General features: G+C 39.3%; 2 protein-coding genes across 3 annotated transcripts in view; one reads left to right on the top strand and one right to left on the bottom strand.

Annotated features, from left to right (window-relative positions):
• Window positions 1-5,929: 5,929 nt before the first annotated feature.
• LOC143721368 (protein SCO1 homolog, mitochondrial-like) lies at window positions 5,930-12,345 on the bottom strand. Of its 2 annotated transcripts, none has more exons than XM_077211675.1 (7): window positions 12,027-12,345; window positions 11,189-11,302; window positions 9,317-9,407; window positions 8,991-9,188; window positions 6,675-6,767; window positions 6,467-6,582; window positions 5,930-6,307 (listed from the first exon to the last, which is right to left on the bottom strand). In XM_077211675.1, the coding sequence occupies exons 1-7, from the start codon at window positions 12,177-12,179 to the stop codon at window positions 6,173-6,175; spliced, it is 900 nt and encodes a 299-aa protein (XP_077067790.1). In that variant the 5' UTR covers window positions 12,180-12,345; the 3' UTR covers window positions 5,930-6,172. The 2 variants fall into 2 exon arrangements, with proteins under 2 accessions (XP_077067790.1, XP_077067791.1); XM_077211676.1 differs by having other exon boundaries at window positions 11,116-11,302; window positions 12,027-12,343.
• Window positions 12,346-12,823: 478 nt separating this feature from the next.
• LOC143721357 (transducin beta-like protein 3) overlaps window positions 12,824-23,297 on the top strand; it is a 38,363-nt gene continuing 27,889 nt past the window's right edge. Inside the window, exons 1-11 of the mRNA XM_077211661.1 lie at window positions 12,824-13,013; window positions 13,149-13,200; window positions 13,504-13,599; window positions 17,833-17,880; window positions 17,959-18,100; window positions 19,295-19,379; window positions 19,539-19,709; window positions 19,815-19,890; window positions 20,018-20,114; window positions 21,415-21,626; window positions 21,711-21,852. Of these exons, the coding sequence (XP_077067776.1) occupies window positions 12,982-13,013; window positions 13,149-13,200; window positions 13,504-13,599; window positions 17,833-17,880; window positions 17,959-18,100; window positions 19,295-19,379; window positions 19,539-19,709; window positions 19,815-19,890; window positions 20,018-20,114; window positions 21,415-21,626; window positions 21,711-21,852 (1,153 nt within the window). The 5' untranslated portion in view covers window positions 12,824-12,981. The remainder of the gene's footprint in view (window positions 13,014-13,148; window positions 13,201-13,503; window positions 13,600-17,832; window positions 17,881-17,958; window positions 18,101-19,294; window positions 19,380-19,538; window positions 19,710-19,814; window positions 19,891-20,017; window positions 20,115-21,414; window positions 21,627-21,710; window positions 21,853-23,297) is intronic.

Genomic DNA, 23,297 nt, shown 5'->3' with positions numbered 1-23,297 from the left:
TCCTTAAAAGCCTTGGGTTCAATCGCTTTCTCTAGCGGAAAGGCTCTTGGGCTTACTACTCAGGCTAGGCGGCAGGTTTGGCTAGCACAGTCTAGGCTTCCAGAGCCTTGCCGTAATAATCTTCGTCAACTACCACTGGTACCTGGGCAGATTTTTGGTCCAGCCGCTCAAGAAGCTCTTGAGCGCAGAGTTCGTGCAGTGGAGTCACAGTCCCAGCACTTTGAACACAGTGTGAATTATGGACCATCCACACATCAAATGCCTGTTCGTCATGCAAATCCATTCCAACACAGGCAGGGACAGTCTTACAGGCTTGTACAGCAGGCAACTCGACCTGGGTATGACTCGAGAAGGGAGGCTTCCCGTGCTCGTAGACCACCTGCTCGCCCTGCGGCGACTTATCGTCGCCCCCCCCCCCAGGGGTAGGGAAACTGCTCCCCATCGTCGGTGATGGTCCAGGGTCTGTGATGGGACATTTTTCAAGCTCTCAACTACAACTCTGGAGAGGGATTACAAGCAACAAGTGGCTCCTCGACACACTCGACAAGGGCTACTGTCTTCAGTTCCGTCACAGACCCCAATTATTCACACACACTCAGCCCACAGTGGTTCGGGACCCTCGTCAAGCTCTCGCTTTATCTCTCGAGGTCCGGAAGCTACTGGAAAAGGGTGCGGTAGAGCTAGTAAACCCCCAAGTCCATCTGGGAGGATTTTATTCAAAGTACTTTCTAGTTCGCAAGAAGGATTGAAGTTTCAGGCCAATCTTGGACCTCAGACGCTTGAACAGGAGTCTCAAACACCTTCCTTTCCGCATGCTGCGTGTCAAGGATGTCCTACAAGCAGTCGAACCAGGCATGTGGTTTACCTCTGTGGATCTGAAGGATGCGTATTTCCATATCCCCATTGCACCTCATCACAGAAGGTTTCTTCGGTTCACATTCCAGGGCAGGACATACCAATATCGAGTCCTACCGTTTGGCCTCTCCCTCTCTCCCCGTGTATTCACACGGTGTATGCCAGTGGCACTAGAACCTCTACAACGGGAGGGCATGTTGATTCTCCCTTACCTGGACGATTGGCTGCTTTGTGCCAGATCACCTCAGCAAGTAGCCAACAACACACAGCGCCTACTGGAGCATGTTACTGCTCTAGGACTGAGGGTAAACCTGGAGAAAAGCTGCCTTACTCCATGCCAGTCAATACGTTTTCTGGGATTACATCTGGACTCCAGAATAATGAGAGCTACCCTCACAGCATGCAGGAGGCAGGCTATACGAGGAGCCATAACGAGGTTCCAGGTTCGGCGCAAGCTACCTTATCTTCACTTCTTACGGCTAGCGGGCCTTCTCACGGCAGCCTCATCGGCTATTCACTTAGGACTTTTACACCTTCGTCCTTTTCAGCGTTGGTTGATAACAAGACGGCTGTCAGCAGTTCACAACCGACATACCCTTGTTTTGGTGACAACCAGTTGCTCTGTCTCCCTGAGGCTTTGGAGACGGGAACAATTTCTACAAGGGGGTGTACCAATGGGACCACCCCCAGCATGCAGAGAAGTAGTGACAACAGATGCCTCTCTCTCCGGATGGGGAGGGCTGTGGCAACACCAGGGCGTGCAGGGGAGTTGGACCTTGCAGCAGACGACATCTCACATCAACATCCTAGAGCTATAGGCAGTGCTTCTTACCCTAAGACACTTCAGACAGGAGTTATCGGGGAAGCACATCCTGGTGCGGACCGACAATACCACAGTGGTGTTTTTAATCAATCACCAAGGGGGCACGAGGTCTCTACCTTGCCTTTGACTTTCACGAGTGCTGCTGTTGTGGGCAAACCAGCACTTTCTGTCGATCAGAGCGGCACACATTCCCGGTCACTGCAACATGTGGCAGACTCACTCTCTCGATCAGGTCCGAGGCCAGGGGACTGGTGTCAGCACAAGGCGGTAGTTCAGTCAGTTTGGGAACTTTATGGGACCGCAGCAGTCGACCTCTTTGCCAGCAGGAAGACAACACATTGTCCGCTGTGGTTTGCGGAGCAGGAGGAGCAAGGATCACTAGGCCAGGATGCCCTGGCCCACGACTGGCCAGACCTCCTCCTCTATGCTTTCCATCCAATTCCACTTCTCTGGCCTGTGCTGAGGCGTGTGCAGGTGAGACAACACTGGCTTATTCTAGTGGCACCCTGCTGGCCAGCGAGACCGTGGTTCAGTCTGCTGTTGGCCCTTACAACCGGTCCACCACAACCATTGCCAGTTTGGAAGGAGCTACTGTCACAGATGAACGGGGAGCTTTGGCACCCCTCACCGGGCAGGTTGAATCTATGTGTATGGCCCCTGGGGTTGAGGAGGAGCTCTCAAAGTGTTCCGCAGATTTGAGGAACACTGTCATGAATGCAAGAGCCCCATCAACACGTCACACTTATGCCAGTAAATGGAAGATATTTGTTTCATGTTGTACAGATCGGTCTGTTAACCCAGTCACTTGTTCCATCAGTTCAGTGTTGGAATTCTTACAACATTTATTGGACACTGGGCGGTCCCCACCGACTCTAAGAGTTTTCGTGGCAGCCTTGTCGGCACATCGGAACCCCTTGGGGGGGTAATCGATTGGTGCAGAGAAATTGGTGGTGGCTTTCCTTAAGGGAGCAGTACGTCTTAATCCACCGGCACGGATAATGCATACCCAGTGGGATCTTCAGATGGTGCTTAACAGCCTGCGTTTACCGCCTTATGAACCGCTTGAGAAAGCTGATATTAAGAGTCTTTCGATGAAGACTGCTTTTCTCTTGGCTATAACGTCAACCAGAAGAGTAGGTGAGCTTCATGCCCTCTCGGTGAGTCCACAGTGTCTCAGATGGGGGCCTGATTACAATCAGGTTACACTCTGGCCGAATCCAGCTTTCCGACCTAAAGTGTTGACTGATCCCTTTGAGAACCAGCCCATTCAGCTTGCGGTGTTTAATCAAGAGGCTTCCCAGACAGCCGTGTGTCCAGTGAGAGTATTGCAACAGTATGTGTTGAAGACAGCTTCATGGCGCACCACTGATCAGCTGTTTGTCCGTTTTGATGCCTCTCAGAGGGGCTCACCCTTGTCGAAGCAAAGGTTGTCTCATTGGGTGGTGGATACCATTGTACAGGCATATGATTCGGCTGGTCAGACAGTTCCAGCATCTATTAAATGCCATTCAACCCGGTCAGTGGCTACTTCTTGGGCAGCACTACGTGGGGTGTCCCTTTCTGATATATGTGCAGTGGCTACATGGACGTCACCTTGCACGTTCACAAGATTCTACAGGGTCAATGTGGCCCCTATTCCTTTGGTCAGTTCGGCTGTGTTAGCGGACAGTATCTAGGTGAGTGGCCCTCGTGACTTGGTTGTATTCGTCTTCCACTATGTTCGACCGTCTCTGGCGGTCTGTAACAGTGAAATAGAACGCTGGTTACTGGTGTAACCTTGGTTCAATGAATAGTGGAAGACCGCCAGAGTCTCTGGTCACTCGGATTGAGAATGACTGCAGAGAACGACCGTGACATGAACGGAGCGGATATAGCTTCCGACACGTCATCGGTCAGGGTCACGGGTGACAAATCAATACGAGATTCTCGATATGGCTCGCGAGACGCGACTCCTTCCACTATGTTCGACCGTCTCTGGAGGTCTTCCACTATTCATAGAACCAAGGTTACACCAGTAACCAGCGTTATCTTGTCTAAGATAAAATCCTCCACATTTAATTTAATTTAATTTCCTACCGTATAGGAGAGAAATGCAGTAGCATGTTGATCTGCAGTCACAGGTCTTTCATGCGGAGACTCTCCTCATATCAATGCATAAAGAACTGTATACTTGCTACATGTACAAATAATAGCTGTTAGAACCCCCTACTGGAGATCCTGCAAAACACCCTTCAGCTATCCCAGTTCTATGGGCCATTTGGCCGCATGGGCCAACTGATTCACCTTTTTGTTTCTATGGGCCCGGCCCATATGTCTGTATGGGCTATTTGGTTCACACCTTTACAGACTAGGGGTTGAATGGCTTCTGATTTTAAGTCGACATTTATGTGATTAGAGTCGAGTCAACTAGTCACTGATGACGTCATTAATAAACAAATACGCCTGAACCTGTAGCTGACACTCAACCGCAGGTTGCCTTGTGCCTTTATTTGTAATTTTAACTGTCGAAAACGGAGCGTAAAGGTGGACTTCAAAGATTTCTTATTCAGTTTTGCCCACTATTGGTCATAATCAGCGACTAGTCAATGTCAAGCATAAAGCGTCATGGCAGAGCATTAACACTAGAACCGCCCAGGGCCTGCGGAAGCGCTGGGCAAACCAGGCAATTGCCCAGGGCGCCAGACACTAGAGGGCGCCGCACCATGATGAGCACGAGCGTCTTAAACTTGTTAAGAACTATCTACGATGGACAATACGTTTACATGCAAACAAACAATCCATTAGTAATTGGATTGACGGCTCAATCGGACTGAAAAGCCTTCATCTAAACACTTTAATCGATCGGGGTGGTTAATTCCTTTTCTAATCCAATCGAGAGGATTAAACACTTGATTGAATTGAAAACCGAAACTGAAAGTAACGTACGGTGCACAGAACGATCTGTTCTTCCGGTTGATAAAGTGTCATAAATAAGTTTCCCGTCATTCTAAAATTCTCCTTTAGCATATGTGAAGTAGAGGAGGACAATGTCCCACCAGTCCTTGCTGTTTTCGTATTCTCATCCACAGACGACTGGTTTTGGGCACGGGGAGGGGCATTTTTATAGAGTGTTTGCATCTACGTCACGATTTGGTCAGTTACCCGGATGTGCGGCCATATTGGAGATACTCGGATGTAAACAACAGCATGGATTGCACTGTTTATGTACTACTGAACACATTGTTACACTAATTTATGATGTCTAAACTACGAAAAAATACACATGGAAGCTGCATAATCATATAGAGAAGGACTTAGTAAGCAGGAAAGAGCACGGGATTTTGACGAACTAAAGTTAATATGTGGTAAAGATCCAAACGAGCTTCTCTAGCCCGTTACAGCTATTTTTCCTTCTATTTCTTATCCCGACATATAGGCTACGTTCAGATTGTCAGTCCAAAAAGAGGATATGAAAACTGTTTCAAGCTACATCCATATGTGGTTTGAAATCCTATTCAAATCACATATCAGGAAATCCACTTCAGAACGCTCTGATCGGATTTCGCGTGGTATGTGACTTTCTCACGCCACGTAAAATGTAAACGTCAGACGTTGTTATAGGGAACATGCTGAAAGTCGCTGCCGAAACAAGGCTGTGTTGTTGCAAAGTGCCGGACAAGCAGAAAATTATTATTTTTGAAACCGGCACAGATAAGAGCGTGGAAAAAAAGCTGTGCATACCAGCCTCCTACAGTTCTGCAGCTCAAGACGCAGGAGTCCAGCGCCGCGGCTACACATTTCCATGTTGTAAAATTTAAATAAGACAACATCTCTATTGCAAATGCAAACCCCCTCTAGCAACGCAACGTCATTGCCATATTGCCAAAGAGCTGCATGAACACACAAATCGGATCTGAACAATTGCGATACACAGTGTGGACATCATTTTAGATGTAGCCATAGTTAACTACTTTACGTCAACATGTTAAACTCTGTCGACTTGTCTGTACAAGCCATATTACATACACAGTTTCAGTTGATTACATGTTTGTGTGGTAAAAAGATGAAGTGAATGTGAGTGTTCTGTCAATCATCTGTCAGTCAATACAGTTTGACTAAGAAATGGTTTTTTGAAAGTCTTCACCCTGGCAATCAATTAAATTTATAGAATTTACATAAATTATGAATTTATTTCTTTAATGATGTAAAGTCGATGCGATTAGTGATGCAACATGCTACCACACAATTCATCAACACAATGCATTACAAAAATAACAATCAAAACGTAGTTTATTGAAGTTTGTCCTTTGAATTACATTGCTGTGTACAGATATGAATAACAAAGATCAACAAAAGTTACTGTTGGGCTGCAGCAAAATGTGGAATGCTTCAGAATCTTTGATTTTGTGAATCAGGGTTAAACTTCAAATAAATAGAACCCATTTCACAGAGTAACGACAGTGTTCTGAGAGAGAAATAAACACTCAAGTGTGTGCTGAAGCCATGCACTTTGACTCATTTTCCATGTTTGTACTTTCTCATGTAGGATGCAATGGATGAGGAGATCTCAGAGGATTTCTTGTTCTGTCCAAAATATTCAAGAAACTGGCCATCAGGTCCCACCAGGTACATTATGATGGTGTGATCCACCTGCAATTACAGGGAAATACAGTATTTGCATGCTGACTTCAGGCTTGTGAGATTATTAGGAATTCAATTCATTAACATAAGACAAGAGAAAAACAATTTTCTTGTGTCAAGTTTATTACATAAGCCAAACAACATTATTAGGGGGAACCAAAAACTCACAATGTAGTCGTTGTCTTCATCTTTTGGGCCCTGGCTGTAATACACTCTGTAGGCTCTGGACGCTTGCTCAACCTGGGCAGTTTTGCCTGTCAGACCAATCAGCTTTGGGGAAAACTCTGCATGTGAGATATTAAAAAATATAAATGATGAGGAAATCATTTCACAGCATTATGGTGAGTGCAGAGTAATAAAGATAATCCCTGCTCACCTTTGACATATGCTGCCATTGCTTCGGGTGTGTCTCTTTCAGGATCAATGGTGATGAGGATTGGTGTTAAGTCTGGAAGGGTTTTAATTTTATCTGTGACAGAAATGTAAGACACACAAGTAGAGTTCCTTGAAATGGGTCTTGTACTATTTTTCCTTTCAAATAAATGCCACTTTGTGTGCCAATTCATCTGATGTAATAATAATAATGGTAAAACATTATTATACATGATTAATTATATTATTGTTCATTCTTAATATATAATATACATATTATCTAGATATATTTTATTGATATAGCACATTCCCAAAGATTTTATAAAAATACATTCATATATATTTTTAGTGGTAGCTTAAAGGGATACTCCACTTTTTTTGGAAATAGGCTCATTTTACAACTCCCCCAGAGTTAAACTGTTGAGTCTTACCGTTTTTGAATCCATTCAGCCGATCTCCGGTTCTGGCGGTACCACTTTTAGCATAGCTTAGCATACATCATTAAGTGGACAAGACCATTAGCATTTCTCAAAAAAAATGACCAAAGAGTTTCGGTATTTTTCCTATTTAAAACTTGACTCTTCTGTAGTTACATCGTGCACTAAGACCGACGGAAAATGTAAAGTTGCGATTTTCTAGGCTGATATGGCTAGGAACTATACTCTCATTCCTGCGTAATAATCAGGAAACTTTACTGCCGTACCATGAATGCAGCAGGCGTAATGATATGAAGCAATGATAAGTCTATTTTCAGGTGCTGCGTCATATCATTACGCCTGCTGCACAATCGCAACTTTACATTTTCCGTCGGTCTTAGTGCACGATGTAAATACAGAAGTGACAAGTTTTAAATAGGAAAAATATCGAAACTCTTTGGTCATTTTTTTGTTGTTGAGAAATGCTAATGGTTTTGTCCACTTCAATGATGTATGCTAAGCTATGCTAAAAGTGGTACCGCCAGAACCGGAGATCGGCTGAATGGATTCAAAAACGGTAAAACTCAACAGTTGAACTCTGGGGGAGTTGTAAAATGAGCCTATTTCCAACAAAAGTCGAGTATCCCTTTAAAGGGACTATATGTAAGTATTTTCATGTATTAATCGTTTTTCTTTTTGCTAATCAATCACACCAACTTCCTAGGTTGTCTATGAAAGCCTGTAGACTGATTTTTAAGTGAAGGACTCGGGTCATTTTTGCCAGGAAAATACAAAGGGATGAGACGTTTACACACTCCCGAGAGCCTCTCTTCCGTTTAATGGCACATGAAATGAAATACAATATTCTGGATAATGCCGAAAGAGACGTACTGTACTGTAATGTCAATGTGTCATGCAAAGAAAAGGAATTCATTTAAACTATAGTCTCACATAGTCAGATCTATATAGTTTAGTCTCAAATTTACTTTATAATCAAACTGTCATAACAATGTGATTTGAAAAAAATCAAAACATGGCGAAGCGAACAGCAAAAAGACTCTTGTTCGTTTATCAGAGCTGCTAGGGCATCTTGAAGGTCCGACGTATGGAAATAATCTGACATGTTGGTTGTTATTTTGCTGTACTGGCGCATGCCTGTGACGTAAACACGTACGCGACGAGAGCTGGCGTGAGCAGATTTGCATTTTTACACGGCTTTAGACGGGAACACGACGGTGGAGCGTTTTTAAGATTTCCACTCTGGTGGGTGGCTTCACTTTTTTGCGTTTTTAAGCCCCAAAAACACCGTCGCCGTGTAAACGAAAGGCACATCTGATAAAATATTTTCACGTTTTCACCCGCGAGCGTTCTCGTGTAAACAGGGCCTTAACTGCTGTTTTCTCACCACTGTCATTTTTGTCGTGTGTTTATTTTGTTATTGAGAAGAAAACACACAGCACACATTTAAATATACATCTAAACGTTGCTCTAAACCGAGTGGACAGCGTGGGTATGTTTGTTAACAGAATATCACTGAAAAGATATTTACAACTACTTTTTACTTCTAAGTGAAGAACGAAAAAGTGATTCGCCGTGAGTATATCCGGACCTTGAATCATGTTCAGTTTCTTGTACGTTACGTGTGCATGAGAGCATGCATGAACAATAAGCTGTTGCAGTTCACTTAACGGCCACCGGTGTTGCTAATAATAAGGGTTTCTGAACTCTACATAAAGCCTGTTTAAGTGTATAAATTCTTAGGGGCCAATGTATAAAATACAATCCAGCTTTACAGACATTTTAATATCATTGTATGCAAACATCAAACCTGAGAGCTTTATAGTGTCAATAAAAATTAAAACTGTTACTCTACGTAGTAAAAAAAAAATGAAATGATACATTACCAATCTCATCAACGACCTCAATCATTTTCTCCAGTTCATCGGGACAGATGTCTGGACAGTGTGTGAAACCGAAATATATCAGCAGCCACTGGCCGAGGAAATCTTCACTCTTTGTGGGTTTATTGTTGTGGTCGACAAGTGAGAATGGACCTCCGAGAGATGGTTTTCCCATCGACTTTGTTCTTTCTTTCTCAATCACTACAACAACAAAAAGCACGTTAATGATAAAGCTATCATTATGTTGTGGAGCATTTGCATAAAATAAGGATGCAAGAACAATGTGGTGTAGGTTAATCATTTCTACATGCATAGATCCGAGTCCTTACTTTCCTCTTTTTCTCTCTTGAAGTATTTCATCCCTAGAAGAAGACCTCCTCCCAGCGCAAATGTGATAGCAAGAGATTTCCATGTAACTGGCTGTGGAAAAGAGACATCAGTACCATTCATATGTCTGATCAAAATACACCCATTGATAATCATTGATAATCCACAAAATGTCAAACACTTTTGTGAAGTGTCCTATTAAAAAAGGTGAAACATTTGGATTGCTGGGAAGGATCAGCACCTGCTGTGTAACTGAGATTATTGTAAAAAAATGTAAAAGTAAATGTTGCTCTTTTTAACTCTATTAATCAAAGAATGCTGAAAAAAAGTATCATTGTTTTCACAAAAATGTGAAACAGCACAATTGTTTTCAACATTGATAATCTGAAAGGTTTCTTGGGCAGCAAATCATTATATTAGCATGAATTCTGAAGGATCGTGTGACACTGAAGACTGATGCTGAAAATTCAGATTTGATCACAGGAATAAATTACATTTTAAAATGTATTACAATAGAAAATACTTATTTAAAAAAAAACATATTCCTGTTTTTACTATATTTTTGAACAAATAAATGCATATGTTTGCTTATTCTGATTTACAAATGCATTCCAAATTTGTTTTTTTATGGACCATTTTTTCCAAACACAGGCAATTGAGAAAACAACAATCTTTCAGTTAGCAGTCCTGGGGCCTAATGTATAAAACTTTACGTAGATTTCATCCTAAAAAAAAGTGTGTATGCACAAAAGATAGATTTTGCGAACTCACAAAAGTTTCAGATTTATAAACCGTACTTATGCCAGAACCTGCGCAAAATTCCATTTAGAAATCCTAATGAGCGGAAGATTGTGCGTACATTCCTCCCCACCAGTCTCCTCCATGAGACACGGACTATAAATGCCATTTGTGCCGTCACATTATATTTCTAAAAATCATTTAGTATCCTTTGCCTTATTTAAGAATAAATATATGCTCAGAGTCGCATCATTATGGAAGCTTGTTTCCGCCACAGAATAAAAAAAATGTAAAAAAAGAATCTCACAATTGTAAGTTTATATCTCACAATTCTGAATTACGTGATATAAAGTCGCAATTGCGTGTTATAAAGTCACAATTATCTTTTAAAATATTTTATTCTGTGGCAGAAACAAGCTTCCATATATCATTGATTACTGTTCTCGCGAGAAATATTTCCTCAGCAATTTAGATTTTAGAGGATTTTTCATACGCCTAGCACTCTTCGCTGTCATTAAAGGGATAGTTCACCCAAAAATTATCCCATGATTTACTCACCCTCAAGTCATCCTAGGTGTATATGACATTCTACTTTCAGACGAATACAATCGGAGTTATATTAATTCATTAAAATGTCCTGGCTCTTCCAAGCTTTATAATGGCAGTAAATGGCCATTTATGTTTTGAAGTCCATAAAAGTGCATCTATCCATCATAAAAGTGCTCCACACGGATCTGGGTGGTTAATAAAGGCCTTTCTGAAGTGAAGCGATCGTATAAGAAAAATATTCATATTTAAACTTTATAGACTAAAATAACTAGTTTCCGGCAGATAATGACTAAATGAAATTTGAGTGCTTAATAACTCGACTTTAACATGTTATATCTTAATATTATTTAATATTTAATCTAAATGTGTATATCAAAATGAAAACAGAGTTTAAAATCAATCCGTTTACTTCACTCGCTCCAGTAAAAGAGTGCAGACATGTTTACGCTAAGTTTTTAAAAAATATATAAATCCCGATATGTGCGTGGAAATTTGCGTACGCACATTTTCATACCTTTGTTTTGTGCATTCGCAAGGTTTATACATCAGGCCCCTGATCTTTACATCTTGCTGTGAATGAGGCTTACACCAGTCTTCTTGTTGTTGGATTTGTCTCTGCTAGACGAGGGAGGTGGAGGTAGAGTGGACAGCATCCGCATGTTGAGAAGGGACACACATGGTGCTGTCCTACATGTCCTAAACTGAAGAATAAAGTCCATACAAATAGGAACATGCTGGAGTTAATCTACACTACATATAACCATCATTTATAAAATAGACACAACCAGGGGCCCGGGGCCCAGTAGGGGGCCTCAGCAAACTTTACTTATTATTTACTTATTAGTTTAATTATTATCATTATAAACTATTGGTATTGAACATACAGTTCTTGAAACTTCTGTAAATCACAAAAATAATTGGTTAATTAATTGAATATAATGACACTCCCAATTTCTGTCAATAAAAAAGATAGAAAACAAGCAGTTGTGCCATAATTACAGCAGAACATATCAATAGTATAACTTATATGAGGGGCCTTTGAATATTGTGTTGGACAATACAGATCCTTCAAGTCAAAAAGCTTGAGAACCACCAACTTCAATACATATATGCCAGTGATCAGTAAAAATTAAAGGTACAAATAACAAATAAATACATAAAGGATGACTGACAACACTTTAATCACTAATTACCTGGCATATGAAATATAAGGAATATATTTGTTATCATTTATGAATGCCTGAACGAATAAAATTAACCATGGTTTTACTTTTTTTTTTTTTTTAAACATGGTTATTTAAACCATGGTAACCACAAATGTACCACGGTTTATACCATGGTATTTGTAGTAAAACTGTGGTTATACAAATGTTAATAAATCCGTCAGAAAACATGGTTACTACACATTTTAAGCCAGTGACCTACCAGTGTGTTACTCTGTAACTGAGTTGATCTGGAGACACTGCAGAGACTTTGAACATTGTAACGTTTACTGACACAGGCTGCTCTAAACATCTGACATCTTAAACTGTTTAAACTTGAAACTGCTGTTAAACCCATGCTGATAGTTTTTAACATAATGCTTCCTCAACGCGGAAGTGACTGTCGGTTTACACAACCTAACGGCGGACATACGTTACGCATGTGCCATACGTCGCATACAAATTACTGACCCTGAATCAGCTGTTAATATATAAAACAACGAACTGAACGGAGTCTGACAGCGATCCAACTGATCTGAGGTCTCTTTGAGGATATGACGTAGAAAAGCGGAGGTGACGTAAGAAGACTTCTTCGCTTCCATGGACGGAGAATATGACATCTAGCCATCTAGCGCTACAAAACCGTAAAGGGATAAAGACTTTAAAGATCACTGGTCAATTTCAACATCACATTCTACACAAAATACCAAACAATAAATTAGAAAAAAATACAATTAAATAAGATAAACAAAAATAAAGTAAGAGAGAAGGAGGTTTTTACGTTATAAAACCATTCTTCAATAAAGAATACAAATACTTTGCGTCCCTATAGACTGTGAAAAAGGTCCCTATCAAATTCTCCAAATGCATTGAACAACAAAGCCGGATTTAAAACAAATCAACTGAAACCCAAAGAATGTAGGCTATTTTTATAATTATTTTAAACACATGTAGTTGTGAATTGTTATTATTATTTATTTATTTATTTTGTTTGGCATTTGTGTGTCTGCCACTAGATGTCACTGTAGAATCGTTTTTAATTTTGACGTCATATTCGTGCGACATTGGAATGAACACATGCACCATGCGTGTAAAAATCAGGACTGTCTGAATTAAATACATATGCTTTTTAAAAGAACCATATTATTCCCGAGAAGTCGCAAACATCGTTTGTTGTCATGGCTGGACACACGCTGCTGTTTAAATCCAAGTAAGTGTAGTTTAACGTCTGTCCTGACTGTTCTCAATGGAAAAGACTCATTCGAAATGTGCAGTGACAAATTGAGATTACTGTTAACTACCTTATTTGACAACTAGTTTATGATCATCTCATTTGTTTGTTTAGTTATGCAGTCTCCAGCAAAATAGAGCCGTTCTATAAGGGAGGCAAAGTGCAGGTATGTCCATATTTTTTGTAGTTTTTTTTGTTACACTTTATTTGACAGTGTCTTTGGTATGTGTAGTTACTATAGTAACTAATAACTATAAATGCTGCATACATGCAACTAACCGCAGACTAAACCCTATACTAAATATAAGTTGTTACTTAATATCATTCAGTACTTAGGCTTATATGTACAGTGCAACAAAGACACCTTAAAATAAAGTGTAACTTTTAAAAATAATTATATTATTAGGCTAGTAAAATTCATTCTTGCTATTATACCTGCACGTTTGACTTGTTTTGTTTCTCCACCCAGATAAGTCGTGATGAACAGCACATCTTCTGCACATGTGGATCAAGAGTCAACATTTTGCAGATCAATACAGGGAAAATCATACATAGTATTGAGCAGGTCAGTATCTTACAGTTTTGTTTTAAATGAGTGCCCCCCCCCCCCCCCCCCCCCAATTAAAAATAAGTAAACAAATAATATTTCCAGCACATCTCATGTTATGTTGTTCATCTCAACTATATAACTGCACTAGTTTGTGGTGAAAATGACATTTTAAGCTTTTTTTTTTTAAATAAAATGTCTGACTGTATTGCCCCTTTCTAAGGTTAAAATCATTTTCTCAACATAAATATTGAAATGATTTTTGCTTGTTTTAATGCGAGTTGCCTAAAACTTATCTTTAAATCTCTTCATCAGTAACACTTACATGTGCCAGACTTTACAATTTTATAACCTGGTTTGCATACATTTTTCAGTTAGTTGAAACAAAACAAAAAAAGTGATTTAATCAACATAAACTCAAAATATTATGCTATTCAAACATTAGTGAACAAATTGATTTGTCGGGGGAAAAAAAAGAAAGGAAAGGGTTTGTTCTTAAGCCCCGTTCACACTACAAGCGACTTTGTCGCTGCATGTCGCCAGTGGCTGGCGATGAGGTCGCTAGTGGGCGTTCCCATTACTGGTTGCCTTTATGAATGACATCCAATGATGTGGAGAAGGATCATGCACGCTCCGCTCCTATTGGTTGTCGCTTCCGAAAGTCGCTCTTAATTTGCATAAAGTTAAACAGATCTCAACTTTGTTGCGTCGCCAGACATGCCCCATCCGGTAGCCAACGGTCGCGACCGTGCGTGTCGCCGAAAGTCTCCCGCTCACCATTGAAAATGAATGGTATCGTGTAGTGTGAACGCAGCTTTATATCATTGGACTGATTTCTATAAAATTTTATTACTAATAATATTGTAAAACATTGACAACAAAATGAAACTAGAATTTTAAATTAAACTTTATATAATTTTCAGATTAAAGTTCTGGAAAATTATGCTAATTAGTGCCGAATTAATTTTATAATGCATCATCTGCATATTTAAACATTTCAGAAAGCTTGTAATACAAAACAATTAATGTGAGAATTACTGGTGAAGTATGATGATCTCTGTTAGTTAAAATGATTACCCTGTATAGTGTCTTTCCTTAAAGTTGGCATGAATCCGAAGATGCAATAGTCTTTTCTTCCCTATTTTGAGTGAAGTATATCCGAGTAAATCAGCCTTTGGAACAAGAAAAAATGTAGGCCACTATTTAGAGCTTGCTAATTTGATAAACACGATCCTCCCACCATCCTCAATGGTCAACAAAACAAAAAGGTCTATTTATTTTTAAAAATCAGTTTCAATGAATGATTCAATGGCTCACTCATAAAGACTTCAGCACACCGACAATCTTGAGTTTGAACGACGGTACGCGCTGTGCAAGAGAGGGGTGATCAGCGCGTACACGAGCGTGATTGACACTGCTAAGACATTCCTCCTGGCTCTGATTGGTTGTTTCTGACCGGGAGCGGTGTATTTCTGCAAATGGCAGTAGGACCACAGGGAGGAGCCAGAGGAGCTTGATTTTTTTCACAGATTATCTGTCTCATATTCTACTGTCAGGACATAATGACAGTTTAAACAAATATGTAAAATATATTTTTTTTTACAAAAGTTACCTACAGCAGCTTTAACAGTCACTTCTCACCACCTACTGGTGTAACAATGCAATTGAAACAGTCTTTATTTCAAGAGCTGTTTATATCCAAGCTTTCAACTTTTATCCCAGTTCTTCTGTGATCATTTGAATTATTGTAAGACTGATATTAGAGCCCGACCGATATGGATTTTTAGGGGCTGATACCGATATTAGGGAGTAAAAAAAGCCCGATACCGATATATCGGCCGATATTATTTATGTGTACATTATAATACAGTAGCAATATTATTTATGTGTATTATAGTACAGTATACCAGTCAAAAGTTTGGACACTTTCCTATTGGTGTGTACAAACTTTTGATGGGTACTTTACACAGTAGCTATAAACAGAATAAATATATTTTATAAACACGTTTTGCAATGATCACTCAAATGTGGTAATCAAACACTTGTGTGACACAGATATGTAATGGAGGCAGGGGGAATGATAGAATGAGAATTATACAGCTGAGCTGTAACCAAACTAGTTTGCATTGCATGTTATATTATATTATATTCTAAATACTGTTGCATAATCTTCACTAACGACGACTTTGTCTTTTAATTTAGTCATAACTTGTATCAATAAATATATAATAAAGAGTGTCACTGACAAAACCTTATTATCTTCTATTTTTACTATTAATTCCTCTAATCTCTACCAGTGGAGGAAGAACTCAGATCTTTTTACTAAAGTAAAATGAATAATATCATAATGAAAACGTTTTTAATTACATATGTACAGTACTTTTATACTATTTTAAATAAGTAAGCGAAATGTACTAAACGTGAAACTAGGCTACTATTAATGCAAAATGGCCCTATATAAAGTGTTATAATTATATACATTTTTGGAATATTGCTTGATGTTGTAACGTAGCGTTATCAGGCAGAATGAGCTTTAACACTGTGTCTACACCGGACGCGGCCGTTACTGCTCGCGTCGCAACAGCTGTTTACCCGAGACAAAGCAGAATCAGTTTACTGTCGGAGATCGCTCGCGCCACGCATTTTAATCAATGTTTCATCAACCAATTGCCTTAATAAATAAGAAGAAGGCCTAGATATAGCAGACAATATAATCAGGACTTCTCAGCTGCGCGCTTGCAATAGTCACAAGCTCACACAATACGTGACAGAGGCTTGTAGCAGAGAAATCAATTCTGTGAATTACACTGCGCAAATCACAAGTAGGCTACTACCCACATGATGAAGAAGGGTTGGCTCTCAGTCTCCACAGGCTACATAAAATATTCATTTTATTTTATTTTATTTTATTTTTCGTGTTTCCATTTATGAGGAAAAAACAATGTTACAGACGCGACAGTTCAGCACTACGGACGTGAGCGCTCTGAAAGCGGCACTAATGCTTTGAAACTTTCACATAGACATCAAACAGAAAGCACAAAACCTTTCGTTTCAAAGTGAATTTCGTTTTGTATTAATTGTATCTTAATTTTAATCAATGTTTCATCAGCCATTTGCCTGGATTTAATTTATAAGAAGTAAATTTAGCAGACGATAGATAATCTCGACACGGAGGCGCCTGCGGGTGAACTGGAGCTCGTCTCATGAACCGAAACTCAGCGTATAGACCTGAGAATTGAAATATATCTATATTGAAATGTCTACTTTTAAACAGAACAATTCAAAACGAAAGACAGACAGACTCATGTAATCGTATGAAATGTGCATTTCTCTCTGGCGCGCGCTCACTGAAGATCGCGAGTCAGCATCGTCAACTTCATCTTTGGCTGACACTGACTGAAAACACTTGTTTATTAATAAACAATTAAAATGCCTCCTTGCTATATTTGTTGTATTCATAATCATTATTTTTGCCAGTTCTTGTGACAGCTTTTAGGTGCTTTATTGGCAGCGCCACCCTTACATGAATCACCGTACCCGCATTTTTTAAAATATTCATTTATCGGCCATTATAAATGCCGATACCGATAGTTAGGAAAATGCCTAAAATCGGCCGATAATATCGGCCCGCCGATATATCGGTCGGGCTCTAACTGATATAATGATACTGTGTGGTTGAGAAGACTGTTTGTGACGCTGTTTCATATCTGTACTGTACATGACGACTACTCTCTCTGGATCAGCGGCAGCGCCAACGCAGATCTGAGTTTTCTCTGTGAACGTAGTTGATAAAGGTTTAATAGACACAGCTGAATCGTTGTCATTTAGGAATAAGATCACATGGGTGTCGACTCGAGATCGATCGTGCAGCTCTAGCGGGACTTGATGTTTTCCATGGGGAATTGATTGATTGGATGGTTGTGGTTTGCTATTGGTGGATCTCATGTAAGTGACAGGTTGATAGTAGAAACGTCATCAGAGAAGAGACGAGCTGCAAGTGGGAGGGGAAGTTATTTTGATTAAAGATTACGAGGCACATGATTAAAAAAAAAAGGATGTGCACGGATAGTTTTTTTTATAATAAATACATTTAAAAATAGCAATATGATGAAGGGATGGTAATAAACCTTAATGTGAAGTTCATATAATAAAATTATATAAAAGTGCCCAAAATTGACGAAGCACCATGTCTGAAAAACGACTGCATAATACGTCTGCTTGTTTTTCTCACTTTTTACTCTCTCGGAGCAGGATGATCAAGAGGACATCACCTCATTCTCTCTCAGTCCTGATGATGAGGTGAGCTCATTCAGTGATCTGTCATTGGACTGTCTGGTGTTTCAGGATGTCTGAAACTGAGCTGTTGTTTCTCTGCAGATGCTGGTGACCGCCAGCAGGGCTTTGCTCTTGAAGCAGTGGGACTGGAAGCAGGGCAAGTGCACTCGGTCGTGGAGGGCCATCCACAATGTGCCTGTGGCCAGCATGACCTTTGACTGCACCTCCACCCTGCTGGCGACAGGTCAGACATAAGCCAGATGTTTGATGCAACGAGTAGCACTATGCGCCAGTTTTAATGTCAGCTGCAGTTTACACACCCCTTGCAGAATCTGTGAAAATGTGAATAATTTACAAACAAAAGGCATGTTATCTTTTTGTTTAGTACAGTCCTGAAAAATATATTTTACATAAAGGATGATTACATATAGTCCATAAGACAAAGAATAGCTGAATTTATAATAATGACCCCGGTCAAAAGTTGACATACCCTTGATTATTAATTAACCGTGTCTCGGTTTCTGGATGATCTACGACCGTTTTTTGTTTTTGTTTTTTTATGGGGTGTTCTTGAGTCCCTTGTTTGATTAAAAAAAAATCTGTATACCTTCATAATAGGGCAAAATGTCAAATTAATATATTTTCAATTGAAATCTTGTTTTTCTTTAACTACTTGGCAATACTCTTGAGAAAAATATCACTTTAGCGTGCCTTTAAAAAGATAATAATACTATATTATTATATATTACTATATTTATTATATATTACTATAATAATACATTGTCAAAGAATAAACATAAGTGCGAACAGAATGCAATGTTTTTCAGACAATTAATTGCATGCGTATTAGGTGTAGGGCTGCATATACTAATCAATCAAATTTATTATTGTCAATAATGACAATAATCGACTACAAATTTGCTTATCGATTAGTCGTGTCTGCCAGTCACGTTGCTTTACAGTAGTGAATAACCCATTTCTATGGACAAAACGCTTATGGTTGTCGTCAAACAGAGTATATTAAAATAGGTATATTAAAATTTTATTAAATACAAAAAGTATATTAAATGTAATATTGAATACCTACAGTTAAAATAATAAAGTACTGATATGTGCTATAGTATGTTAGTCAACAAATCATAACAAGTGAACTTCTTTAAAGCACAGCAAAAGATTATTAAAACAATGATTTTTAATTGCATTTCAACAAACTAATTTCTAATTTTACAGTATTACAAAATGCACTTTTTTTAAAGTTCACACAAGTGTGTTAAGAAACAGTCATGAAAGTGACTGGCCTTTTATTTCATTAATATTATATCATCCGCCAAAATACAGTTAAAAAAATGCTATTTGAAGTACACTCCAAGTGCACATTGAAAAAGGGTGCTTCTTTTTCACAAGGGTAATGAATATTTGTCGTTGTGTTTGTTTGTAGGAGGTTGCGACGGCACCATCAAGCTGTGGGATGTTTTGAAGCAGTACTGCACACACAATCTGAAAGGATCGTCTGGTGTTGTACAGTAAGTACTGAAGAATCTCTGCTTCCAAAATTTAAACTCTTTCGAAATCATCTCTCATTTATCCTCTAATAGTCAGACCTTATAATTACTTTCTGTAAAGATGTAATACTGGCACAGGTTGTTATGCCATGTCTAAAAGCTGTAACGCCTCTCTCTCAGTTTGGTTGAGTTTCATCCGGACATTAGCAGGCTGCAGCTCTTCTCTTCCTCTGCGAACTGTGGGATCCGTATCTGGGATCTGCGGAGCAGCAAGTGCGTATGTGTTTTGGAGAGCCACTATAGTGCCGTCACATCGCTGGCCTTCTCTCCTGATGGCCAAACACTCGTCAGGTAAATAGGGAGGGGTTGGGGGACGTCATTTTTCTTGGGAATCTCATCAAGCATTGTCCTCATAATAGTTCAATTTTAATAAAGTCGCGCTGTCTCCATTTTTAGTTCTGGCCGAGACAAAATCTGTTCGGTGTGGGACCTGAAGGAGAAGGCGGTGAAGAGGACAGTCCCTGTCTATGAGGTCAGGATGTGACTGTGTCCCATTTACCGTTATAGCAGCTCAATTATTTTCTTTGTAAATAAGCAGGATACTCTGGAAATCCGGCCTTGTTGTTTTACATGGATTTCTCTTATTTATGGATGTTCAGGCTGTGGAAGGTGTTGTTCTTCTCCCAGGGACGAGCGATTACTCCCAGATGGGTGTGAAGGATGAAGAGTTACACTTTGTCACGGCTGGCAGCAAAGGTAAACTCTACTAGTTCAAATCAAAACAGTTTAATTTAAAATGGATGAAAATCCATAAAAAAAACAATACTGATCAGGGGCTGGTTGCACCAGCTATGCATAAGTAACAATTTAGCCTAGTTTTGATGTAAATGGACACTAAATTCTTACTTGCGCACTACTAAATATTTTTGCTTTGCACCATTAAACTTAGTTGAAGCATAACTCTATGTATGAACTAAATATTTATGGAAGCCTCTGATCAGGAGTAACGGTTTGGAATGAAATAGCAGACAGACTGAACTGCATCAGTAATCTCTCCTTTTACCTGACAGACTTCAATTCTTTACACATACTGTAACTGTATATGATAATGCTGACATTTACACTTGCAGAACATTGTGTGAAAAGATTACTTTGTTAGCGGCTCTTCAACACGAACCCATCCTAAACACTGCGCCGCTGTGTGCATCTGTCCCATCGGTCCGTGTTGTGCATGCCAAATAATATCAGTCATAATCAATAAATGTAATTTTTTATGTTTTTTGAATTTTTCAAATTTCAAATACTTTCTGAATGTTATTTAGCCTACATATAAAAACACTTATTACATTATTCATGATCAAGTATCGTTTTTAAAGGAAACTTATTTTTACTGTTAGTAATGTGAGGGATTGGAATGAAAGATAAATTGAAGTTCACAGCATTTCAACACAACTTATACTCATGCTACATAAAGTTTTTTTTTTTTCTTAAACCAAAAAATCTAAAATTAGCCAATGGCTGAATTATCAAATTTTAATGGATTAGCCAATGGCTGAGGTTCATGACACAGAAACACTGAGACATAATTTCAAATGGGTACTTCATCACTGGCAATGGGCGTAGAGTAAAACTTTCAATAAAAAACAAATCGGTGCTGCCTGACTGGAGAAAACAAAAAAGTCTGTTGTCTTCTTCTTCTGTGAAAACTTCAACACCCATAATGTATGGGCATTTTGTCGTCTAGGAGAGTAAACAGTTAATTTTCATGTATTACTGACATTGTAAAAATACAAATCGGGTTGAAAATTGGGAAACTTACACTGTAATCTGCTTTGCATCTAATTGAGATAAAAAGATGCATGCAAACCCTTTAAAATATAAGATGAATGAGAAAACGTTGTTGTTTAAAGATGCACATTTTGCTTATTTGTAGGTTTTTTTTTAGTGCATGCATTAAAAATATTGAATGATTTTGGTGCTGTGTGGCACTGCTGTGCAATACAAATATTGAATCCTTGCGTGCACCTCTGAGTAAGTGTTGTGGTGTTCTCCACAGGTGTTCTTCGAGTGTGGGACTCCAGCTCAGCGCGCTGTGTGTTCACGCAGACTCTGCCTGATGCTCCAGCTCTCAGCACAGAGGGGGCCGATTTGGACCCGCGCTGTCTGGTGCACCTTCTGCCCATGCCTCAGTCCAACAGACTGGCCACAGTCACCGCAGAGCACAACATCCTGATCTATCAGATGCCTACACTCACCGTGCAGCAGCAGGTAAGCCTCCCAGCTCACCTTCCATCAGCATTAGTTGTATCTGGAATGGTGAAACATTCGGCTTGTTTATCTTTTCTTTTGAAGTTCGTGGGCTACAATGATGATATCTTGGATGTGAAGTTCCTGGGGAAGGACGACACGCACATCGTTGTGGCCACTAACAGCTCTCAGCTGAAGGTGTTTGATTTGGCCACTAACAGCTGTCAGATTCTGTATGGACACACAGGTCAGTGAGCCACTAGAGGGCAGCAGCAATCTGGATACTTTACACATCTGCACAATGTGCACTGTTGTGCTTTCATTCAAAACACTTCGGGCCTGTCCAAATACCCACACTTCCAATCTTGGCCACTTGAGAGCATGTCCACGCGACACTAAACCCACACTATCTCAAAAGGGACTCAATTTCATGTATCCCCCCATATTAGAATGCCCAACTTTACAGCAGAGAAAATATGTTTACAGCCTGGAACTAGGGATGGGCATTTCAACCAAAAATAATATTCGAAGATCGCTGGGTATTATTCGATTATTATTCGAAAATCGCACTCCTCCCCCACATGCACGCCCACATGCATTTATAGGCCACAAACCAGCACATATGAGCAAAGTGGAGCAGTGTGAGGCTTAAATATTATTATTATTATTATTATTATTATCATTTTTTTCATCTATATTGATTATATGAAAAGGGAACCGCATGAGATGAGTAAGATTGGATCATAAGATGCCCAATATATCGGAAAACATTTGGAATGGGTCAGACATGATTTTGACCACTTAAGTTTTGTTTTGTAGAATCAAATCAAATCAAATTTATTTATGTTGCACAATTCATCCATCAAAGTAATTCAATGTGCTTTACAAAAAAGTAAAAACATCATAATAAAATACAAGTTACAAACAAGCACAAAAAAGATTATAAAGATTTAATAAAAAATAAGTAAATGTAAAGCTGAACAGTATAGCTAGATTTAAGAGCTCAGTCATAAGCATGTGAGAACTTGTTTTCAACTTAGATTTAAAAAATCAATACGTTCGGGGCACATCTTAGAAAGTGAATTTCATTTTTGATAAATTGTATCTTCATTTTAATCAATGTTTCATCAACAAATTGCCTGGATTAATAAATAAGAAGCAAATATAGTAGACAATATAATCAGGACACGGAGGCAACGGCATGTGAACTGGAGCGCGTCTCATAAATGAACTGAAACTCAGCGTAGAGGCTACTTACCTCACAGACCTGAGAAGTATATCTATAGAAAGCTTGAAATGTCTACTTTTAAACAAAAGAATTAAAAACGAAAAGAAATTGGCTACTCTCTGCTAATGTAGGCTAATTCGTATGAAGTGTGCATTTCTCTCAATAGGCGCGTTCACTATGCGAAGATAGCGAGTCATGTCATGTAAATAGACAAGTAGTCAAGTGCAAAGGCCGCAAGAGTGGGTATTTGGACAGGCCCTATATTTTAAGCAACGAACACTTTAAGCATTAGTATTGCTATCACATGACCTCACTACTAGGCCTGCGAGGATTAATCACTGATTTCACCTGGCCGTAATAAAAATACATTTCAGAACAGTCAAAAAAATATGCATGATGGAAAACCAGGGTTATTATAGTTCAATAAAACGAATGGCATAAAAAAAATATGTTACCTTAAATAA

This window comes from Siphateles boraxobius, unplaced genomic scaffold (genome assembly GCF_051911475.1).
Source record: "Siphateles boraxobius isolate OS27281-9 unplaced genomic scaffold, OSU_SipBor_1 66, whole genome shotgun sequence".
Lineage (NCBI taxonomy): Eukaryota > Metazoa > Chordata > Actinopteri > Cypriniformes > Leuciscidae > Siphateles > Siphateles boraxobius.
The sequence above is the reverse complement of the archived record's forward strand: the minus strand, read 5'-3'. Positions and strand labels throughout refer to the sequence as shown.

Excerpts from the sequence above, each read along its gene's own strand:
- LOC143721368 (XM_077211675.1), bottom strand. The coding sequence starts at position 12,179 with ATGTTAAAAACTATCAGCATGGGTTTAACAGCAGTTTCAAGTTTAAAC. Across the intron at positions 9,408-11,188 it reads CCAACAACAAGAAGACTGGT|CCAGTTACATGGAAATCTCT; the intron begins GTAAGCCTCATT and ends TCTTTTCCACAG. Across the intron at positions 6,308-6,466 it reads ATGAAGACAACGACTACATT|GTGGATCACACCATCATAAT; the intron begins GTGAGTTTTTGG and ends CTGTAATTGCAG.